The 24878-nt window shown below is 39.8% G+C and overlaps 1 protein-coding gene across 2 annotated transcripts in view; it reads right to left on the reverse strand.

Moving 5' to 3' along the window:
- LOC126821696 (uncharacterized) overlaps positions 1–24619 on the reverse strand; it is a 51963-nt gene extending 27344 nt beyond the window's left edge. The window contains exons 1-2 of one of the 2 annotated variants that reach the window (XM_050550175.2): positions 23252–24619; positions 4643–4657 (exon numbers count right to left, since the gene is read on the reverse strand). In XM_050550175.2, coding sequence (XP_050406132.1) covers positions 23308–24516 — 1209 coding nt within the window. In that variant the 5' untranslated portion in view covers positions 24517–24619 and the 3' untranslated portion in view covers positions 4643–4657; positions 23252–23307. Of the gene's footprint in view, positions 1–4642; positions 4658–23251 lie in introns of those variants that run through there. The other variant, XM_050550172.2, reaches the window with a different exon arrangement.
- Positions 24620–24878: the final 259 nt, after the last annotated feature.

A 24878-nucleotide genomic window follows, 5' to 3' on the forward strand; every position in this document is an offset into this window, starting at 1 on the left:
CTCACTCACGGGTTTACTAAAAATTTATCCCGTAGGCTTCCCGTAGTAGCACTTACGGCGGGTTGTGAAATGAAATGAAATGAAATGGGGTTTAACGTCCTACTGTTCTGTTCCTAAACTGGGCTAATGAGGACGGGCATACGCCATACAGTGTGCTATGAGGGAAATCTTGCCCGGGCAGCGCCACTATCGCCTACTCTTATATCGAAGATCAACTGCCAAGGGATCTTTTACGTGCATTCCAATGTATACACGGGACCTCGGTTTTTCGTCTCATCCGAAGGATTAGACAGCTGTCCTTGTCAGGCCCACCGTTCTGCACCACTGACAAGGGGAAACCACGTCGGAAAATCCAAATGAACTTTCTCGGCCAATGCAGGGATCGAACACCCGACCTCCAGGCTAGCGAGACCGCGTCTTAACCACCTAGCCACCGTGGCTCCCCGGCGGGTTGTGAGCAGAGGCTTAAACGTATCGGGGGTTGGATGGCCGAATGGTTAGCACGTGCGCGCTACGCTGTATCATACGGTCTGTTATTGAGTCAACTGGCGGGGTTTTGATTCCCCGGTTGTACGTGACAAGGAGTAGGTTCGCCTGTCCAACCTCGTGGGTTTTCTCCGGGTCCTCCGGTTTCCTCCCACTGCTAAAGACCCCTACGCGCAAGCGAATTATTGAAATAAAATTGAACCATGTGTTAGTCCCGAAATGACCTAGTTTGTGTCGAATGGACGTTAAACCCCATCTCTCTCTCTCTCTCTCTCTCTCTCTCTCTCGCTTAAACGTATCTCCTTAACCATTAGCCGGTTTAGTGCAGAAAGGTAAGACCGGTAAACGACATTTCATTTCTGTTTCTAAACACTACTGTCAAACTAACTTTGCAAGCAAAACATATTAACTGTAGTGACGTAATTCGAGTAATGATTTCATAATCAGAAACTCCGTCAAACTCGTACATACGGTGAATACGACGCGATTCTAACGCAGCATTACGACCTGCTAGTGACAGGACGAGATGAAAGAAGACGTCACGTGATGATATCACCCTTAGTTACAGTCACTGATTGTCATTAGATTATCTGAGATTAAGTCCACTCGCCTGATGACTACTTCAAACATCCGCTCTCCGTCAATTAACTCCCGTGGATTTTTATCGTTTAGAGTTTATCCCATCAAAGGTTTAACGCCAATAAAATTTACCGCCAGTAATGGAGCCTAACACTAGACCACAATCTTGACAGACTCCAAGAAATATACGATCTGAAAATGATCCTAAAATATGGCCATCTTGACCGTAACAGGTGTCGAATTACGCATAGTAAAACCATGTTGAAGGTGTGACGTTATTTATGGCCACACCAACACACAATATTTTATGCCTATGGTAACAGTTTTTTTAATAACCCACACAATAAAACCGGCACTATTTAGAAAAACATGGACATTTGTCTTGATCGTGTTTAAACAGATCGATACGAGTCGGAGAAAAGGGCAAGAACTTAGAAATGAATAATTAGTTGACAGATATAACATTTTAAAAATGCCTGCACGTATTTGGACACTGTATGGCGTATGCCCATCTTCATTAGCCCGGTCGGAGCTGAACAGTAGGACGTTTAAACTCCATTTCATTTCATTCCTACGCTGGTGCAAAAGTAATTAATAGTCTGTCTCTCCCTTTCCCTTTTCCCCTTTTGAATTTTGGTGTAGAATAGAAGAAAATGGTTTGAATATAAATTTCTGCCAGTGAATAATCATGATTATGAGGCGGAAGGATAAGAGACTTAAAACTTCTTTAAATGGCATTTAGTAATTGAACAGTAACTCACTAACACTATTTATGGAATAACAATTACTGGTTTATTAACATGCAACGTTTCGACGATGATGCTCTGGTCTTCATCATTTACTTGATAAAGACAGTATCATCGTCGAAACGTTGCACTTTAATAAACCAGTAATTGTTATTCCAGTGTTAGTATGTTAAGAGCGTTAAAAGGTTGGAAGAGCGGAAAACCACGTGTTTACTGGTACGATACGTCCAGGTTGTCCTTCTCAAGATATCCATGGTGGACCCCATACAAGAAATGAAATGAAATGAAATGGGGTTTAATGTCCTAATGTTCTGCTCCTAAACTGGGCTAATGAAGACGGGCATACGCCATACAGGGTGCTATGAGGGGAATTTTGCCCGGGCAGCGGCGCTACGGCCTACTCTTATATAGAATTCCAACTGCCAAGGGATCTTTTACGTGCACGCCAATGTTTTTTCGTCCCATCCGAACGACTAGACAACTGTCCTTATCAGGCCCTCCGTCTAGCATCACTGATAAGGGGAAACCACACCGGAAATCTGGATGAACTTTCTCGGCCAATGCAGGGATCGAACGGACCCCATATATGCTTTGGGGCAAGAGGTTGCCACACATGGCTCCATCTGTTGTAGAAAGCGTTCAAAGTTTAGGAAAGAGTTGGAGCAGGGCCAAGAGATGAGAATTGACATAAGCGTCAATGTGCACATGTGCCCATTTCATGCTGTAACGATAAGAAAATAACCTTGATCTTTGTTTTATTCATAGCTGGGGGAAAAAACTGAAAATTTGAAATGCCAAAGAATACCACCATTCTTAAAGGTATATTGTTGTTGTTTTTGTAACAGCGTATAGCCATTCGGACGGGACGAAAAAGCGAGGTCCCGTGTACAAATTGGAGTGGACGTTAAGGATCCGTTGGCAGTTGGATTTCGATATAAGAGCAGGCCATATGCCCGTCTTCATTATCCCGGTCGGTGCAGAACAGTAGGACGTTTAACCTCTTTTCATTTCGTTTCATCAATTGATAGTTAACAAATATACCAAGATGGCGAGAATGATGTAATGTCCCGCTTCTGGTCCACAGTATGCGTGTACTTGTTTTAAAAAAATAACCTTGGCCTTTGTTCTATTCATAGCTGGGGGGAAGAACTGAAAATCTGAAATGTCAAAGAATACCATCACTCTTTATGGCATGGCGATATTTTGACTACGCAAGCCCTCGTTCTCGCCCTTTAGGATCGGTGCCTGCGAGCTGACAAGGGAAGTGTGCTTAATCCTTCAGATCGTACAAAAAACCGACCATGTGGCCGCTTGCTTAATAAAACCCACGAATTCCTCATACTAGAAATGGTATCAGGTGTTACAGACGTCTTTGTTAAAGGTATTTTAAAGGAAGTTTCGTAGTTGAAACAGCTGGTTAGTTTTGTGTCAGATGTTTGGTATTTTGTTTTAATTCGCTATCGGGAATAACATTTTAGTTGAAGAAGGACAATGGATTCGAAATACGTCTTTTTGTATACACTGACCGCCTCAAGCAGGAACAAAGGCAAAATCAAAACAAGTAGGTCGGTTTAGGACTGAAGTACGGTATAGTTTCCAGTAATCTGCTAACGGCAAGGATCCTTTTAGTAAGAGTCAATGACAATCAAATTTTAGATTTATCATCTAAATCATGTAGAATTAAAATCTAAATCATATGACGTAGAATTCAAATCAAAATCTTATGACGTAGAATTAAAATCTAAATCAAATCTAAAACATATGACGTAGAATTCAAATCTAAATCATATGACGTAGAATTAATTTTAAATCATATGACGTAGACAAGCAATTTAAATCATATGACGTAGAAACAAAGTTAAATCACATGACATATAATTTAAGCATATTACGTAGAATTAAAATTAAATCACATGACGTAGAATCTAAATTAAATCATATGACACAGAATTAAAATTAAATCATATGACGTAGAATTAAAATTAAATCATACGACGTAGAATTAAAAGTAAATTATATTACGTAGAAATAAAGTTAATCACATGACATATAATTTAAAGTAGCTAAGTCTCTAACTCAATATCATCCAAAATCTTCGACATTGAAAACACGAAGTATTTGTCAATTTAAATCTACATTGATGTTGTGATCTTACGGGGAATGTATGGGCTTTTGATATCCAATAATTAAGACAATCGTGTACCATGGTGCATTTCAGCGCCATTTTTTTTTTTTAACAAGGGACTCGTAGAAAGAGGCAAGATATATTCCACAAGTCATGTCAAACGGTGACGTCATATTCTTATCTGGAGAGCATGCGCAATTAATACTCTTGGTATAGAGTGGAATAACCAGACGCTAGAAATTGCCATTAGATTGAGACTTTTTGCGTATTTCGCCGAATATAACTGATTAGAAATTGCAGTAAAAACAGAAACGGTTGAATGTAAATCGGTTTATATACATTCACATTACATTATTATATACGTTGCGACCCATTTGTGTCAATTTCTAGATCCAAAATATTAGCGATTTAGCTCCTTTAAGCATGTTACGTAGGATTAAAATTAAATCATACGACGTGTATGAAGAAATAAAATAAAATCATACGACGTAGAAATAATAGGCAATTATATTACGTAGAAATAGAGTTAATCATATGACATATAATATAAACATGTTACGTGGGATTAAAATTGAGATCGTAAGTCTACAGAAAGTGCAAAATGTCTCCCATTGCACACTCCATGGCGTATGTCGATCTTCATTAACCCAGTAGGACGTTGAACCTCATTTCATTTCATTTCGGTATTCATCTTCAAAGATGGCTTTACGAAATTCCAATCCTGTGAACAATAAGTCATCTTTTAATGTAATGATTAGATATTTGTATTAATTCGAAAATCTACAGCGGGGTTGGATGGCCAATTGGTTAGCGCGTGCACGTTGTATCATAAGTAGGATCGCCTGTCCAACCTCTTGTGTTTTCTCCGGGTCCTCCGGTTTTCTGCCACTGCTAAAGAACCCTACGCGCAAGCGAATTATTGAAATGAAATTGAACCATATGTTAGTCTCGAAATGACCTAGTTTGTGTCGAGTGGACGTCACCCCCATCGTCTCTCTCTCTCTCTCTCTCTCTCTCTCTCTCTCGGAGCCACGGTGGCTAGTTGGTTAAGACGCTGGCTCGCTAGCCTGGAGGTCGGGTGTTCGATCCCTGCATTGGAGGGTCTGACAAGGATAGCTGTCTAGTCCTTCGGATGAGACGAAAAACCGAGGTCCCGTGTATACATTGGAATGCACGTAAAAAATCCCTTGGCAGTTGGAATTCGATATAAGAGTAGGCGATAGTGCCGCTGCCCGGGCAAAATTTCCCTCATAGCACACTGTATGGCATATGCCCGTGTTCATTAGCCCAGTATAGGAGCAGAACAGTAGGACGTTAAACCCCATTTCATTTCATTTCATTTCTCTCTCTCTCTCTCTCTCTCTCAACTCTGTACTTAAGCTTGGCTGCAAAATAAAAGACACGCGTATGATGGTTGATAAATGAAATAAATATCGTGCATGATGAAATCCATGTCGTCCTAGGTTACAGTTATTGATATCTAAAGTTTCTTTCCTCAAGAATTATTCTTCTTAGATTGAACTAATCAAGGAATTAAAGAATCAGTAAAGGGTCTCGTGCTCTCATATTACATGGATGAGTGACATAAAGGGCTTATTTCAATAATTTATTCAAATTAGTCCAAGGACAGAAATAAAACCATTATTATTTTCCAAAAAGAAAGAATCCAGATGAGTTGATTATCGTCTGGGCTGGTCATGTATCTTTCATAATGAAATTACAAAGTGGATTCTCAGAAAGTTGGTGCCGTTTGCGATGATGAACTATTACAATCATGGCTGCTTTTTGCCAATATAATCTTAATTAGATCCTTATCTGACTCCGATGCATACTTTTGATGGTTTTCATTACATGACGAAATGATTATATAAAGGAACTGCGTATATTGTTGTTGTTTTTGTGACAACGTATAGTCATTCGGATGGGATGCAAAACCGAGATTCCGTGTACAAATTGGCGTGCACGTTAAAGATCCGTTGACAGTTGGATTTCGATAAAAGTGTTGGCCAAAGCGCCCCAGTCCGGGCAAAATGTCCTTCATAGCACACTGTATGGCGTATGCCCGTCTTCATTTTCCCGATCGGTGCAGAACAGTGGACGTTAAACCTCTTTTCATTTCATTGTTATTTTTGTTGTTGCTATAGGGGATGACTGTCTTTGGAAAAAGTCCGAGGCTGTTCATCGATTGTGAGGTAACAATTATTCCAAGATGGCGGCGATGGTGTAATGCTTCGTTTCTGGTCCACAGTACACGCGTACTTGTTTAAGTTATGACAGAAATTTGTTTAAACATTTCCCAGAGCTTTTCAATCGCCTTGACTGGGATTCATTTGTATCGATAAAAATCGATGCGAAGATAATACGTTTGTTTTAACTAAAGAACTTACTATCCAAAGAACATCGATGCGAAGATATTACGTTTGTATTATCTAAAGAACTTACTATCCAAAGAACAACGATGCAAAGAAAATACGTTTTTATCATCTAAAGAAATCACTACCAGAACATCGATAATACAATTTTTATTAGCTCAAGAATCCTTTCAGACCCTTATTTCTGGCGTGGAAGAGGACGTTGAGCACCCCAAAGGACCCCCCCCCTCCATATTTCTGTACATTTAAATATCGAAAATAAAACATTATTGGATTTCTAGCGCATTGTGTATTTAGTTGACATGTTTATGTGTGTTAACAATACTGCTTATATAGGCAGGTGCGTGCAATGTACAATGCTTAATTGTTTTCGTATTAAAATCTATCTGTCTTAGTTTAATATGATTGAAATAAATGAGAATAATGCCATTATATTACAATAAAGTATAGCTTTTAATTCATAACCTTAATGAATCAGATATTAACAAAAAATATCAGTATTATGATGAACACAGGTATTACAAAAAAAATGAAGAAAAAAAAATACCAGGAACATTGCATTGATTCAAATCATTGTGACGTAAAGTGTCCGTATTAGTAGGCCTACTTGGGTTTTGAAAAGGAATTGCGCGATCTATTAACTAGACTGCAAATTGAAAATCTTTGAGGGTATCATAAGCCTTCTTTATAAAGTGGGAATAAATGGAAGTGACGGAAGTTAGCCCTTGGTAAGAATGAGGTCAGGGTATTGATAAGGTTGTAGCGTGGAGAGAGATAGAGAATAGGTTCATATCGATCAAAAGTTAGGTCAGAGGTCATATAATAACAAATAGTTATATATAACAAACTAGGTCGTGCCAAAACTAACATGAATGAGGTGAAATGGGGTTTAACGTCTTACTGTTCTTTCACCAACCGGGTTAACGCAGACGGACATACGCCATACAGTGTGCTGTGAGCGAATGTCGCTCGAGCAGCATTGGAATTCTAACTGTCAAAGGTTTTATTACATTCACGCCAAAGTGTACGTACGACCTCGGTTTTCGTTCAATCCGAACGACTATAAGCTGTTCCTTGTCAGGACCCCGTCCAGCACCACTGACAAAGGGAAACCACACCGGAAAATCCAGGGTAACTTTCCATATTTCAGTAATCTAGGATTTAACATAGATAATTTTTTTTATTGAGACCAGAGTAATGTAGGATTTACCACAAAGAATGGATAATATTATGGTTTATGTAGAATTTATCACAGGGAATGAATGATATTAGCGTTAGAGTAATGTAAAATTCTCACAGAGAATGGAGGATATTTTTGTTTATTGGCATCAGAGTAATGTGGGATTGCTCACACTGTTTATTGGCATCATAGTAATGTGGGATTGCTCACAGAGAGGGGATAATATTATTGTTTATTGGCGTCAGAGTATGGTTTATTGAGATCAGAGCATTCTAGGATTTACCACAGATAATGGATGATATTAATTTTTTTTGGTGTCATGGTAATCCAGGATTTCTCACAGAGATTGATGGTATTATGGTTTATTGACGTCAGAGTAATCTAGGATTTACAACAGAAAATGGATGATATTATGTGCTATATTCTTCATCAATTGTCAATTAAAAGTACCCCACATCCCACCACCACCCCATCTCCCCGCCCCCGATATAAACCTCTTGTGTGGTTTGTAATCAGAAGAAAATTGTATCAATCATTCATCAATTTAATTTCTACAAATAAATCTTCACTGCCTTACAATTAATCTATTTTGATGTATAAGAATCGATGATTTTTTTTTGTTTTATTGAAGCCAGAAAACAAAAACAAACAATAAGTGAAACACAAATAAACACTTAGTTGTAATAATTACAAATGCGTCTTTTTCTTACAATGGAGAAAACTGCTGGAGTAGTTATTGCATTAATTGTTTTATTTAAGGTGCCAATCAACTTGTTCACCCAAGTCGACCAAGTGTTTTTCTTTTCATCCAAAAACTGAAGGATATTAATTAAAATTTATTTCAAACTGTTCATGTCACAGGTCCACTTATTTACCTTATTCTTAATACAAAGTAAACATGAGTTCAGTTTTAGAAAAAATAGCGAAACGAAATAAGAATTTTTCTAATTAAAGATATTTTGTTTTTACATTGAGCCAATAATCGTTAAACTCCCCCGTCCTGATCCTCCATTGTGTTGTAAATGGCGGAGTCGCGTTTATATACTGTACATGGACCGGTCTGTATTCGAAGGTATCTCTCAATGGCGGAGTCATGTTCATATACTGTACAGGGACCGGTCTGTATTCGAAGGTATCACTAAATTGTCTTGGGACCTGCCCGTATTCAAAGGGTTCCATAAAATCTCCAGGGACCATTCTGTATTAAAAGAGCTGTATTATAGGGACCGGTCTGCATTCAAAGATTTTCCCAAAATCTCTAGTGACCTGTAAGTATTAAAAGGACTTTATAAATCTCTGTATTCAAAGGTTCTCCAAATACTATAAGCACCAGTGCGTATTCACGGGAACCCCTAAATTCCCTTATTATTTTAAGAGCTCGCAATACACAGGGGTAGGGCTGCATTCAAAAGATTCCCCAAAAAACCTCACGGGACCGGTCTGCATTCAAAGGATTCCTAATCGTCGCTAGAGATACCAGGGAGCCCTTTTAATACTTACCTGTCACGATTGGTTAAACGCATGCGTTTTAGACCATAAGATCTGTCACGGAGTCGTGTGGCGTGGTTCCATCCCAAGCTTGTACGTGACAAGGAGTAGGACCGTCTGGCCAACCTCATTTCTAGGGACCGGTCTGTATTCAAAGAGTTTCCTAAATTCTCTAGTGACTATAATATAATCAGTAAAATCTCTGTGTGTTCATAGATTTGCCAGTATTCCGCGCCATAATGGTGTTTACGAGGCCGAATGGTTTATGGTCTACCATCGAGTATAAATTGGCGTGGTTTCGATTCCCCGCGATTACGTGACAAGGGTTGCCTGTCCAATCTCAAGGGTTTTCTCCATGTCCATACGTTAGTTCCGAAATGACCTGGTTTGTGTCGAGTGGACGTTACCCCGCCTCTCTCTCTCTCTCTCTCTCTCTCTCTCTAAAGATACTTAAACAATGAGACAAGTATGATGGGAAGAGTAACAGAAGGCCAACAACATAAAAACTCAATCAATACTGGAAGGAGATTCTTCGTAACTCTTGTTTTTTTCTTTCCTCTTCCATTAATTCATAATGATTGCAATAACGAGGTTATCACAAGTAAAACACAGTGATTACTCGCTAACTTTTATATCGGAGTTTAAACTTAACCATTATTTGTAGAAAATCCTGAATAAAATTTCATTTCTTTTATTCGCTACTTCTTAAAAATCAATAATGTAAATAATTTATCATAATTTGAATAATTGTCCTGAAATGATAAAAAATTAATTCAGTATGCTTTTTTTAAATTATTATTATTCTTTGTTTTCCCTTTTTAAAAATCACAATTAATTGCCAATAAAATTCAGTTTTGAGCAATCCAGTGAAAATGGAGGAGGAGTGGGGTGGGGAATAAATCGATTGTTTACGACTAATATATTTGTTATTTTATTACAGAATGAGAAGGAGACATATTTCTTCTTTTGAAAAAATAAATGCATAACGAATTTGAAAACTTAATGGAAATTTTCTGGCAGTGCCTCGTCGAGTGATCTGACCTGTGTTGATCACGTCATATACTGAATGACACTCCAATATGTTTATCGGATAGCTTATGATATCTGTGTTATGTCCCGTAGATGACCTAGTATGTCTTTCGTTTGATGGTTATTGGGTCCTCCGTGAAGAAGTGATTTTGGTGCAAGTAGACTAATCAGGTTGTCAAGGGGTGGTGGTCACGGTTGCTAAGTGGGTAAGACGCTGGCTCGCTAGCCTGGAGGCCGGATGTTCGATCCCTGCATTGGCCGAGAAAGTTCATCCAGATTTCCCGGCGTGTCCCCCGCCCCCCTTGTCAGTGACAAAGGGCCTGAGAAGGGCAGCTGTCTAGTCATTCGTATGGAACAAAAAACGAGGTCCCGTATACACACTGGCGCGCACGTAAACGATCCATTGACAGTTGGAATTCGATATAAGAGTAGGCCGTATGGTCGCTGCCCGGGCAAAATGTCCCTCATAGCACACTGTATGGCCTATGCCCGTCTTCATTAGCCCAGTTCGGAGCAAAACAGTAGGACGTTAAAAATCATTTCATTTCATTTCATTTCATTTCATTTTATCAAGTGGTCGACGAAGATGTTGAACGAGAAAGTTCTCCGGAATTTCCCAACCTGGTTTCCTCCTGTTAGTGGTGGCAAGGAACCACATCTAGTTGCTAAACTAGGGCAAACAACCGAGGTCCCGTGCATGCATACACTGAAACGCAGGTTAAAGAACTTTTTACAGTTAAAATTTGAAGACGCACACTGTTTATGGTGACTAAGAGTAAAACTTGCAGGCAGCCTGGTTAAATCCTCCTCGGGATTTGTTGGTCATCTCCATTACCACGTGATATTATCAGAGTAAATCTGTGATCTTACTATTTACCCACAATTCCCTGCTGTAGTGTATATGACATTATATATATATCTACCATAGATACGTATAACCCACAGTTAATGTTACAATAACACGTGCTGGGGAAAATACCACTGGTTATATGGCCACAGATCACTAAACATTTGTCCATTGACTTTAATGTTAATTCTCGTCTCTTAGTCTGTCATTGAGTCAACAGGCGTGGTTTCGAATCCCCGGTTGTACGTGACAAGGAGTAAGGTTGCCTATCCAACCTCGTGGGTTTTCTCCGGATCCTCCGGTTTCCGCCCACTGATAAAGACCCCTACGCGCAAGCGAATTATTGAAATAAAATTAAACCATATTTTAGTCCCGAAATGACCTAGTTTGTGTCGAGTGGACGTTAAACCCCATCTCTCTGTCTCTCGTCTCTTAGACCAGCTCTAACTTTTTCCCAAATTTTCGTTGGGTAGAACGCTTTCTACCACAGATGGAGCAACATGTGGCAACCTCTTGCCCAAAAGCACGTATGAGGTTCACTATGGAAAACTTGAGATACACAAGCTGGAAGTAAAGACAAAAAAACATGCAATTTTGGACCCTACATTTTAACCTAACCAACCTCTCAACTCTTGTATCCTTCCGCCTCAAAATCATGAATATTCACCAAAACCTGGTAGAAAATGTATTTTCAAACCCTTTTCTTCGATTCTACACCAAAAAGTCAACAAAAATCGCCATGCAAAAGGGGGAAAAGGGAAAGGGAGAGAAAGACTAAAAATAACTGGGTGATGGCGTAGAAATATTTGGTGAGTTGTGCCCATATACAGCAATCATTTTGTTCCCTGCAGTGAGATGGGCCGTTCTGAACTATCTACTTTGATAATGGATCTCTGCCCTGAATGACCGCCATATTAAAAAAAAATAGTAGCCTATTTTGCGGCAATACTTTATACCGGAAAACACCGCAAAACAACCGGAAAACACCGCAAAACAACGGAAAACAACCGGAAAACACCATTTTATACTGAAAAACACTAAATATCGGAAAACACACTAAATACCGCAAATTCCCTAAATAGGTAACCCGGAGACTGGCACCCTAAATAGGTAACCGGGAGCCTGGTCCTCTGTGTGCCTGGGTTAGGGTTAGGGTTAGTTTCCGGTTTATAGTATAGCCCTTCTCCGGGTTACCTATTTAGGGTGGTTTCCGGTATTTAGTGTGTTTTCCGGTATTTAGTGTTTTTCCGGTGTTTTCCGGTATTCAGTATAACATGGTGTTTTCCGGTAGTTTTCCGGTGTTTTTCGGTGTTTTCCGGTATATAGTATAGCCCCCTATTTTGTAATGTGGTTCTAATCCGTTTTACATCTTCCTTCAAACATTTTTCTATTCTATTAAATGGAAGCAAAATAAACACGTCTAAAAATTATCGAAGTATACTTTGTGTTTTCGACTAAAATCATCGATTAATGTCGGTCAATTAGCTTTCTCCAGCGGCCGGGAAAGCTCATTAGGATTTTCCGGCGTGGTTTCTCCCTCTCGTCAGAGCCTGACAAAAACCAGGGTCCCGTGTACAAAATAGCGAGCACGTGAAAGATCTCTTCATAGTTAGAATTCGATATAAGAGTAGGCCTTAGTGCAACTGTCCGGGCAAAATTTCCCTCACAGCACACTGTATGGCGTATGCCCGTCTTCATTAGCCCAGTCGGACAGTAGGTGTAGCAATATCGTCGTTACGACATTGTTTTAAATTTATAGACAAGGAATAGAGGAATAAGATGGTTTGAACAACATTTTTATCTTTACAAATTGTAAATTCTCTATTGTCAGTATATTAGCTATGGTACGAGTTTATTTAAAACGTAAATTAATTGTTTATGTAATTGTGTGAGAATAACAGGAAAGAGGGTCTGAGTTCAAGGTGGATTGTGTCGAAAAACATGTGAAGGAAAATTACGATTGCATCATTTGGCTTGTTTGACCAATCTCTATACTTATTTACATGATATTTGACCAATTAGATAATTGAACGTCCAAAACCCACAGCTACAAAACTACCATACTTGTGAGAATTCGTTAGACAGCAGCTTGATTCTAGAAGGGAAAAGATGTAGAAGTTTCTATTCAGCAGACTCGCCCAAATCGCGTCTGGCTGGCTCGGGTTTGAGCATGGCTTTATTCTATTATGCTTGTATCCATGTAAGCAGCTATGTATATAAAATGTAAAAGCGAACTGTTGCATTGTTATAACTGAGAAGACAAACGTCTTAAGAAACCAGTAAAAAGCAAACACACAACGTGAAGTAAAAGCAAAGGCAGCTAGAGACAAATTCTAGACGATCATGGGTCGTATGTAAGATGTGGCGACTGATTATGATCTCCCGCTCTCCACGTCTGACAGATGACCCATTGTGCTACATATGACGTTAAACCCCATTTCATTTCATTTCCATTTCAATTCTCCAAATTTTAGACGGGCAGCATAACTGTGGGAATGGATATGGATTCAGACAAGCAATACTACATATTGCTCGGCCTATATAAAAGTATTTTGAACATCCCGACGAAGGGCCGTTTACTCCTTTACCTAGTGATCCTTCCACCTGGAAATCATGAATATTCACCAAAATCTGTTATTCCTCTCCAATTCTAGACCAAAACGTCAACAAAATTTGTCGTGCAAAAAAGAAAACAGCCATAAATAGACGAACTACACAATTACTTGCTTTAGACCTATATTATGACGTCCAGTTTTAATTTACATGCATGTTTGCGTCATTCTTTCATTTTGTTACTTTACATGTTTGCGGCATCCTTTCATTTTGTTACTTGAATTGTTTGCGGGTTCCATTCATTCTATTACTTCACATGTTTACGTCATCAATTCATTTGTTACTTTACATGTTTGTGGGTTCCATTCATTTTGTTACTTTAAATGTTTGTAACATCCATTCATTTTGTTAATTTACACGTTTGCGACATCATAAAACCGTCATTCAAAGTTATTAATTATTTTAAGCATTACAAAATATACACTTGCATGTTCAGGTGGGCTTAACATTGTTACACAGTATGAAGTAAAACCAATAAGGACATTATATTTATAACATTTCTCATTTTGGAATTTCCAAATTCAAAATCACCAGATGATCTTCTATCCCTAAACTTCAAGTTAATTATCACCGTGGTGATGGCGTGGCAAGAGATAGGACATGCATCCTCTTTCTAGAACACCCGATACCACCTGATATTATAGGTAGTGACGACTGTTGCGCAAAAGATAGGGTATGCCTACTCTTTCTCGAACATCTGACTGATACCACGTGGTTTCCTTTTGTCGGGAATGCAGGGGGGGGGGAACCTTGTGCGGAATATCGAGTAGTCGTTAGGATGGGACGAAAACAAAAACCGAGGCCCCGTGTACATGTTGGCGTCCGTGTTAAAGTGTAAAAGAATTATTGCTGCTGTCCGAGCAAATTGATCCGCATTGCACACTGGAATTGGCTGTGATGGAATAGAAAAGTAGGACGCTAAACCACATTTCACACGATTTTGGTATTAAATGGGGGGTTGGATGGCCGAACGGTTAACACGTGCGCATTGTATCATAAGGTTTGTCATTGAGTCAACTGGTGTGGTTTCGATTCCCCGGTTGTACGTGACAAGGAGTAGGGTCCTGTCAAACCTCCTGGTTTTTCTCCGGGTCCTCCGGTTTCCTTCCACTGCTAAAGACTACTACGCGCTAGCGAATTATTGAAATAAAATTGAACCATATGTTTGTCCCGAAATGACATAGTTTGTGTCGAGTTGACGTTAAACCCCATTTCTCTCTCTCTCTCTATGGAACTTATGATGGGAAGAGTAACAGAAGGCCAATAATTAATTGAAGATACATTATGGGAGATTCGATAACGAGTTGGCAGTTCTCACTATAATAGTTAAAAACTAGATAAGGTAAAGGCAATTTGCTGAAAATTTCATTCAAATTTATTCACTTTGAACCGAGAACTGCCTAGCCTCGGTCATCATTACTAAAGTCAGTACGATAAACAGCATAGTCTCGATTATCCATTTAATCGTTAAATCGAGAAGGAAAGTTATGCAGTAAATCGGCTCACAATCCACTTAAGATTGCAGACTAGCGATGCCATATAGAGTTGATTATGGTCTGGATAAGTTAACTAATGTCTAATTAATCCTTTAGATAACATTTCAGGCCTAAAGAAAGACCTGCAATAGACAGATTTAGCTCTTGCATAATGTATGTTTAAATATAAAAACTCAATCAATACTGGAAGGAGATTTCCCCTCTCCCCCCTCTCTCGCATATCAGTTATTGTAAATATAAGTAGTAAAGTATGGTCGACGAAGTACCACCAGCATGTTGTATATAGAAAACAATGGCGGTTTAATATGTAAAGTAAATTATCATATTATTCTTTACACCAAAAACCGGAAAGATCTTGTACTTTTGACAATTATAGAACCTACCAATCTATGTCGGACATTTTCAAGTTCTGTTCTTGAATGATTTGTCTCTTGTAACATTGAACAAACATGACGGGACATTGTCTTGTAGACAGGGTAATTCAATAATGTCCAATGGTGGATATAAATGAAAGTCGGTAGTTAATTGTTCTTAGCTTCCGGCTTAAATACGGTGGACACAATTGAACTTATATTTAAAATGATACCCCTCTTTGTTTGGATCAAAAATAAAATTGCTGATTTGAATGGATTTTATAATTTTACGCCCTATTTGTATAATACCATCCTGACTTACAACTGGCCGAATTCCACCAGCCGCGGGTTCTCTGTTTTTATTCCCAGACGCTGATTCTTACCAGAGCCTCCGACCAGGGTGTATAATATTTTTGACGCCAGCCAATTCTTTTTTTGCATTGTCAGATATCCTCTCATCGTCTCATATAACAACTTTTCATCTTCAACTGAATTATCAGTGAAATGAAATTCGATCGTTTGTCTGTTACCGCTCGTTACTTCAGTCAGTTATATAGAAGGACAACTCGTGTTTGTCATGTTTGACGTCACTTCCCGTTTCTTCACGTGCTTGTTACACATCTCCCGTAGCAATGATCTCTGTTTTAAAATTATATTTGGGATGTATTTAACGAGCTCTATCACATATTTTATAATGACTGACACCAATATTGTCCTTTAAAGGGTGTACGGTAATACAGGTTTGCGATTGGGTATGCAAATTAAACGGTCTATTTGAAATAACAGCCTATCCGAAAGATTCGGCTATAACAACTGAACGATAATGGAAGAAAGTACCAAAATGGCCTAAAAGCATTAAGTATCTGGGTTAAAAAGGCATTAGTATTCTGGGAGTCGATTGGTATACCGTTAAAATAGTCATAATGAAATTAGATTGTACGCACCGTTTGTTATAGTCACTCGTATTAGCTTGCAATTTACGAGTCGTACAGATTGCTTTGTTGTTCAAAATGGCTAAATTACAATTACTCTCTCTCTCTCTCTCTCTCTCTCTCTCTTCCCGGGTGTCACAGTGGATTCAGGTCATTGTCCTTTTGTGGTAATATCGGACTTACTTTTGTGTTTCCCTCGTGATCGTAAAAAAAAACCACACTACAGGTTACATGGTTTCTACAACTTTATTGTTAAACTAGTTGGCTTCGAAGGCCCCTCGTTCTCAATAAAGCATAGATGATAGCTGTTCGGAATATCTGGGTGAGCTCTGATCAATTTCGCCCAACACCCTCTTTTATAACCCCCTTATTTCTGCACGTCTTAGATAGCCTTGACGTTAATTTCCTTCCTAAATATGGAATAAACATCCCCATTCTCCCAAGACCAGGGGAAAGAACATTACCTTATTTTTGGTCTACCAACCACATGTCATAAACAGATAGAATTTGATGGTAATTATTTTACCAAAATATCACTGTTTTTCACATATAAACATGTCGTCCGCTTTTCTTAGTACGTGGGATTTGACTCATAAACAGATAGAATTTGATGGTAATTATTTTACCAAAATATCACTGTTTTTCACATATAAACATGTCGTCCGCTTTTCTTAGTACGTGGGATTTGACTCTATTGTAAGTGTGAACCAGCAATTAGTCAAAGATATAATATCAATTTGATTAAAATACAGATCAATGTTTCGTTTCGTTTTTTTTTATACTTTCGATGGCCTACACTACATGAAGATCTGACCGGTCGTAGCGATAGGTCGCTTCAAAAGTCATACGAGCGACTTTTGAACCTATGACGTAAGACATTTGATTAACCAATCAGTATTGACGTTACAGTTCCGTGCAAAACACGCCTAAAGCTCGCCGTAACAGACCGTTTCATTGGCTAATCCCTCACATCATTCAGAACACGTCAATGATAACAACTCTTCCAGATCCCAGTTTAGTAAAGACAAGTAAAACGAAATTTTGAACTACAAAAACGAAACGAAATAGGATCTGTGTTGTAATCAGATTGATATATTATGGTCTTAAGGACCAAAGTCCTACACTTTTTGTCTGTTTGCCACGTATTTACAGAAAATTTCAAAATGTCTTGTGTGACCTTCACTAACACTATAGAAGATTGGTTCTTCTTAATTGTTTTCAAATTTCCTTCTTAATTGTTTTAATATTGTTTATGTCTGATACATTAATTTGAGCGAGAAAGTTCATCCGGATTTTCCTGCGGGGTTCCCCCTTGTCAGTGATGCAGGACGGAGGGTCTGACAAGGACACCTGTCTAGTCGTTCGGATGGGACGAAAAACCGAGGTCCCGTGTACACATTGTCGTGCACGTAAAAGATCCCTTGGCAGTTGGAATTCGATATAAGAGTAGGCAAAATTTCCCTCATTGCACACTGTATGGCGTATGCCCGTCTTGATTAACCCAGTTTAGGAGCAGAACAGTAGGACGTTAAACCCCATTTCATTTCATTAATTTGAGGTTACAGTTTTTTTTTAATAAAACTGGTTGTGAAAACGAAAACTACCATTGAAAAAACTTAACTTACAAATAACAAAGAGGAACAGAATTAGTTACTTAATTACCAAAATGTGCGATCTTTAATTAATATTAACCAAATCTATTTGTAAATTTGTTTTTTGGAATAGTAGTTAAATTAATTACCGTCTGTGACTGACTTCCGTTGATATTTGCGACGATTTATTGGCCTAACATTGTAAATGACACTTTCCGTTTATTTTTGTCAATTAAATTGGTATTTACGTCCCTAATTGAATTATTTGGAAATATTTGGAAATTAAAGGTATTTAGAAATGTAACGCGGTTCATAAATACATTAAGAGAGAGAGAGAGAGAGAGAGGGAGAGAGAGAGAGAGTTTAACGTCCACTCGACACAAACTAGGTCATTTCGGGACTAACACATGGTTCAACATTATTTCTACAATTCGCTTGCGCGAAGGTGTCTTTAGCAGGACCCGGATAAAACCCACGTACAACCGAGGATTCAAAACTACGCCAGTTGACTCAATGACAGACCTTATGATACAGCACGCACGTGCTAACAATTCGCCCCCCCCCCCCAGAGAGAGAGAGAGAGAGATGTTTACAGGTTCACTTAACAGTATGTCAATAATTACTTTGATAGGGAGGGGGGGGGGGGCAACCGGGGGACCTGCAGCAACCTTACAGATTTGCTGGAGACCTTATGATCCAAGACGCATGCATATCAAATATGAAATACTAAGGTAGTAAGTGGTACAGAAAATTCCACGTTTTTGTCCGGAATGTTTACATCAGCTTGCTAAGCTGCCTAACTGCCATAATATTGACTTGTTTTTGCGTCATGGGTTGGGATTATTTTGGATTATTCCACTATGAGAGCGGAAACCAGTGGTCAGCGGAAAACGGCTCCTATTAATCTACGAGGGAGACACGGTCGGGGCGAGTAAGACCATGGCTCGCTCATCAGGAGGTCGCGGGTTCACTTCCGGTGTTGGCTGCGAAATTCATCGGACAGGGGATGGGAGGATTAACCAAGGTCCCGTGTACACAAGACCTCTTGGCAGCTAGAATTCTATATAAGTGTAGGCCGCAGAGTAGCTGTCAGGGCAAAATGTTCCTCATAGCACACTATAATTATGATTTCCGCTTGGACGAGAACCACTTTCGCTGATTTTCATGCTTGGTCCCACTATCTATTAACTCGTTAATCACCCCGCTTGATCCACCACCAGACCACCCAAAGGTATATAATTCATGGTTGAACCAGTGTTTATAACTCCAGGTATGATTCGAGAACATCGCAAATATATCATTTCCAGTGCGGGGGAATCCACTATGTCCACAAACAACGACAGTTACGAAGGATGACTTTCAGAGTTTAATTCGGTTTATTAACCCAACAGCATTTTTACTGCTAAATGAGCAAATATTTATACCATTATTGTTATGATACAGACCGCTTAGGGTTATATTTGATTTTTATCCAGATTTAGATCTCAGTCTAGGCGTATTTCATTGCCGCCAGTCCGGAACAAGATACGTTTTAGAATTGCCTGTCTGTTTTTTCTTGACAGTGATTTAGGTTAGGAAGATTACAAGGAAATGTGTCTAGTTGCTTGGATGGTGTGAAAAGCCGAGGTCTCGTGTATACCATTGACATCAGTTTACAGCCCCTTGGTAGTTAGTTGTCTAGTGGTTTAATGAGTGTACGTTGGATCATGAGGTCTGCCATTGAATTAAGTGGCGTGGTTTCGATTCCCCACGTGCACGTGACAAGGAGTATGATCCCCTTTCTAGCTTCGTGGGTTTTCTCCGGGTCCTCCGGTTTCCCCCCACTTCTAAAGACCCCCACGCGCTAGCGAATTATTGAAATAAAATTGAACCATATGTTAGTCCCGAAATGACCTAGTTTGTGTCGAATGGACTGACAGGAACAGGGTCTAGTCATTTGGATGAGATAACAAACCGAGATGCCACGTACACGTCAATGTGTAAATAAAAGAGCCCCTCACAGTTGCAATTCGATAAGAGTAGGCGGAAACGGCACTGTCCAGTTCGCCCATAGCACACTGCATGACGCATGCTTATCTTCTATAGCTGGTTGGTGTGGACAAGTCAGACGTTAAATCCTATTTCATTTCGTTTAACCACTGATGCTAGCGGCATTTTTTTTACTGACTACTGAATTTAATTGATGAATTCATCACGTATTTTACCATAGGTTATAATAGTTTTCGTGATATGTCTAGTCTAATTAGTTCTGGTTTTGAGCGGGGCCTTTGGCTCTGGCCAGGTATCATACGACGCAAAAGCATGCACCAGGTAAAAAATCATGTACCAGGTAAAAAAACATCGATATGCACAATTACATTGATAGTTGAAATTATATGAAGAATGTGAGAAAACTTTTTCTGTCCAGGTAAACTTCTCACCGCCATGGAACTATATAAAAGTATCTTCTTTGATTGGCATTTAGTAATTGAACATATTATTACAAGGTACAAAATGAAAAATGAAATGAAATGGGGTTTAACGTCCTACTGTTCTGCTCCTATACTGGGCTAATGAAGACGGGCATTTCGCATACAGTGTGCTATGAGTGAAATTTTGCCCGGAAAGCGGCACTACGGCCTACTCTTATATCGAATTCCAACTGTCAAGGGATCTTTTACGTGCACGCCAATGTGTACACGGGACATCGGTTTTTCGTTCCATCCGAACGACTAGACAGTTTCCTTGTCAGGCCCTCCGTCCTGCATCACTGAACCACGCCGGAAAATCTGGATCGTACACCCGACCTCCAGGCTAGCGAGCCAGCGTCTTACCCACTTAGTCACTGTGATCCCCACACACGGTACAATTTTATGGATACACAGTTACTGAGTTTAATACTAAGCGACGTTTCGACGAGGATATTGATAAAGACGAGAGTATCCTCGTCGAAACGTCGCTTAGTATTAAACTCAGTAACTGTGTATCCATAAAATTGTACCCGTACAAACTGTACCTTGTGTTATATAAAAGTAAATGATTGAACGTTAATCGTAAGAATTGACTGTGTGCAATATCTCACGATGCATTGAACCCTATAATTAGATTAATTCTCGGGATATGTCAAGCCTGTATAGTTCTTGTTAGAGTGACGGGTTGGCACTGGACAGGTATGACACGACGCAAAAAAAGGGTATCAAGTAGAGAGATAGAGAGAGGGAGAGGGAGAGCGAGAGAGAGTCAAACTAGGTCATTTCGGGACTAACACATGGTTCAAATTTATTTCAATAATTCGCTTGAGCGTAGAGGTCTTTAGCAGTCCGAGGAAACCGGAGGACCCGGAGAAAATCCACGAGGTTGGACATACGCCATACGCCTTGTCACGTACAACTGAGGAATCGAAACCACGCCAGTTGACTCAATGACAGACCTTATGATACAGCGCGCACATGCTAACCATTCGGCCATCTACCCCCCCCCCCCCATCAGGTAAAAACCCCATCGACAGTGCATGTACGACATACATTGGTAGTGGAAATTTTGTGAAGAATATGAGAAACGTTGTTGTACAGGAAAGATTCTCACCGCCATGGGACTATATAAAAGTAAAATGGATCGTGGGATCATTAGGAGTAGCTCTAAGACAGAAGCGAATCCAGCGGGGGTCCACCCACCCACCCCTGCTCAGTTACATAAAAATATGTGATATCACAATTAATGCTTTCCATCAATGAAATTGAATCACAATGTGATCTCTATTAATTCATAATAAAAATTGACGTCAGACGGGATGTTGGATTTCTCTCTTTAAAAAGCTCAGTGTGTATGTATGTATATATATATATACGCCTTAATGACGATAGAGAACATGTATTTCTTAAAAATGTTCAAGAGCTCCGCCCTCCCAAAGATACCCCCCCCCCCCCCCGCAAAAATTCTTGAATCCACCCCTGTTAGATCCCACATATCAGTTATAACGATTGTTGTACACGGGGCAGGATATCCGGGATAAGTAAAACTAGCTCTGTCGTGCAGTGTGTTTGGGGAGATTTTATATAGACCAATGGTTACACGTGAGCTTGGGTTTTCGTCCCATTGGAACGCCTAGTTGCTTTTCTTCGCAAGGTCTTTCGTCATGCACATGCGCAAACCTAACTGGATTTTACCTGGCCAGCGCCGTACTCATCGAACCAACAGGTGCAGTAATGACGTTTTGCCGAGAAAAACGGCAACGGAACTTAAAATTACAAGTAAATGTATCTAAAACATATTATCCAATCTAACAATGCGTATACTGATCTGATCTGATAGGTGTCGAGCGAAAGGCATTATATCATGGAACATTTGGAATGTTCGATTGGCGTGGGGATTCTTTTAAAGAGGTGTTATCACTCATCTAAATGAAATGAAATGAAATGAAATGGGGTTTAACGTCCTACTGTTCTGCTCCTATGCGGGGCTAATGAAGACGGGCATACGCCATACATGTAGTGTGCTATGAGGGAAATTTTGCCCGGGCAGCGGCACTATCGCCTACTCTTATATCGAATTCCAACTGCCAAGGGATCTTTTACGTGCATTCCAATGTATAGCGGGACCTCGGTCATTCGTCTCATCCGAAGGACTAGACAGCTGTCCTTGTCAGGCCCTCTGTCCTGCATCACTGACAAGGGGGAACCACGCCGGAAAATCTGGATGAACTTTCTCGGCCAATGCAGGGATTGAACACCCAACCTCCAGGCTAGCGAGCCAGCTTCTTACCCACTTAACCACGTGATCCCCCGTTGAGCACCCCAAAGCAACCCCCTTATTTCTGTACATTTAAATATTGAAAATAAAACATTATTGGATTTCTACCGCATTCTCTCTGTTTTACCGTGGATTTAGTCGTGAACAGTGAGATATCTTCTGACAAATTCTTACGATTCACAGAGACTTGAATACTATCATATTAATAAAACACCGCAAAACCAGGCCCGTAAGTAAGGGGTGGGGTGGGGCCCCTTGCGAAACGTTTCGCCCCCCCTCCACCCCTGTGAAAAAATTGTTCGACAATGAAAACAATAGATATACATTGTCCGTCAATTTTACGGCACCCCTGAAAACACCTCCCGCCCCCCTCGTTGCTATGAGCTAGTTACGGTCATGCGCAAAACATTGGCATGCTTAGAGGTGTTTTCAGTGAGCATTTGTTAAAACTGTATGCGACTCGGTAACGTTATTTTTCTATAATGTTCGTTAACCTCTTTGAAAGAGAACAACTATTTCTATACTACCCGAAAACCGAAAGTAAATATATGCATATCATAGCGAAATTGAAATTTGTTTTTTAGTCGTCGAAGTATTAATACCTCTTCAAATCCGAATTAAATACAATTTGAAATAAAAACACCACACAACATAACAAATATAATTTAATAAAATCGCAACTTACATTTATGTTTTTAAATCAGTTTAGATGAGGAAAAGTTAGAAAAGTTATTTTTATTATTAGTCAGACAAATAATAGTCATTGGCCCTTTTTCCTTTCCACGCACCAAAACTTCGTTTGAGGGCTCGTTCTTTAAGAAGTCTTGTCAAATAGGCTCGAATAAAATGCATATCCTGTGCCATTTGGTGTGCTGTTTGTCTTTTCACAGGGGCAAAGTCTCCGTTATTATCACTGTCGGGTGTTCTCAAATAATTTAATAAGTTTCGAGAAAAGTTTTCTTCTGCGCGTTTTCCAGCCCAAGCTGCAAATTGTGCTCTTTTCATTTCGTTCATGTCCCTTTTACCATTCCACGAGCTAAAAGCGGCTCTTTTAAGCGGGGAATCCCACCAAACGTCGTCGTCACTGTTGGCGCTTTCCAGATCGCTGTCGTCAATGGATGATTCCGCGTTACGCTTGCCACCCCATGGACTAAACGCTGGCCTTTTAATTTCCGTTATTTCATCACCCCTCTTACCACTCCAAGAACTGAAAGCTACTCTTTTCTCGTCTAAATCTTCCTCATCGGTGTTATACGAGTCTGAATTCCGCTTTCCACCCCAGGGGCTGAAAGCGGCGCGTTTTACTATTCGGGGTGAATCTGCTTTCATACTCCATTCTCCAAAAGTCGATCGCTTTGTGGATCCGTCGCGTTTCCCATTCCACGCACTGAATGCCGGACGTTTCTCTTCTTGATTAGACCAAGCCTTGCGTTTTCCATGCCAAGCACTGAATGCGGGTCTCTTTTCTTCCAAATTTCTCTTGCCATTCCATGCGCTGAAAGCAGGTCTCTTTTCTAGTTCGTCGATCTCCGGGTCCCTTTTGCCACTCCAAGAGCTAAACGCAGGCCGCTTATCATAAATATCGTTGTCCATATCTCTCTTCCCGTTCCATGCACTGAAAGCCGGGCGTTTGTGGGTTCCGGAATCTCGTTTCCCGCTCCATGCACTAAATGCTGGACGTTTATCTTTATTACTTTCTAGAGTTTCCCGATCAGAATCATCGCGTTTTCCGTTCCAGGAACTAAACGCAGCTCTTTTATTATTGTCTATAACGGATTCTCGTTTACCATTCCAAGCACTGAACGCTTTTTTAGTTTTGTCCGAGTTTAGTAAAGTTTTATCACTGATTTCGGCTTGGCCCTGCGGTTGAAGTAACGTCGAATTGACAGGAATAACATCCAATATTACAAACAAAACACACAGCCTTAAACTTGTTGTAATTTTCTTCATTCTTAAAATCCCTTTTCCTCTTCTCCCTCGCCGAAATCTTGGGACAATTTGAACTATAGAGATTAAATAGCTAGCGAGTTGAACGGGGGCTGTGTCATGTGAACTGTATCACGTGATAGAAGCACGTGACGTGGCGACACCTACGTCTATGGAATATTATCACGTACTGAGATCGATGAAGGCATAGAATGATTTTCCTGACTAGCTGATAACGCTAACTATTAATGAAATGAAATCAGACCTATTGAGGTTTAGTAGTGGATTAACACGGGGAGAATTGAATTCTTCCATCCTTATATCTGATAATATCAGTGGTCGAGTGGTCGGGGAAAATAACAACTGCCATTTTTGACTTGTTTCGA

This window comes from Patella vulgata, chromosome 5 (genome assembly GCF_932274485.2).
Source record: "Patella vulgata chromosome 5, xgPatVulg1.2, whole genome shotgun sequence".
Lineage (NCBI taxonomy): Eukaryota > Metazoa > Mollusca > Gastropoda > Patellidae > Patella > Patella vulgata.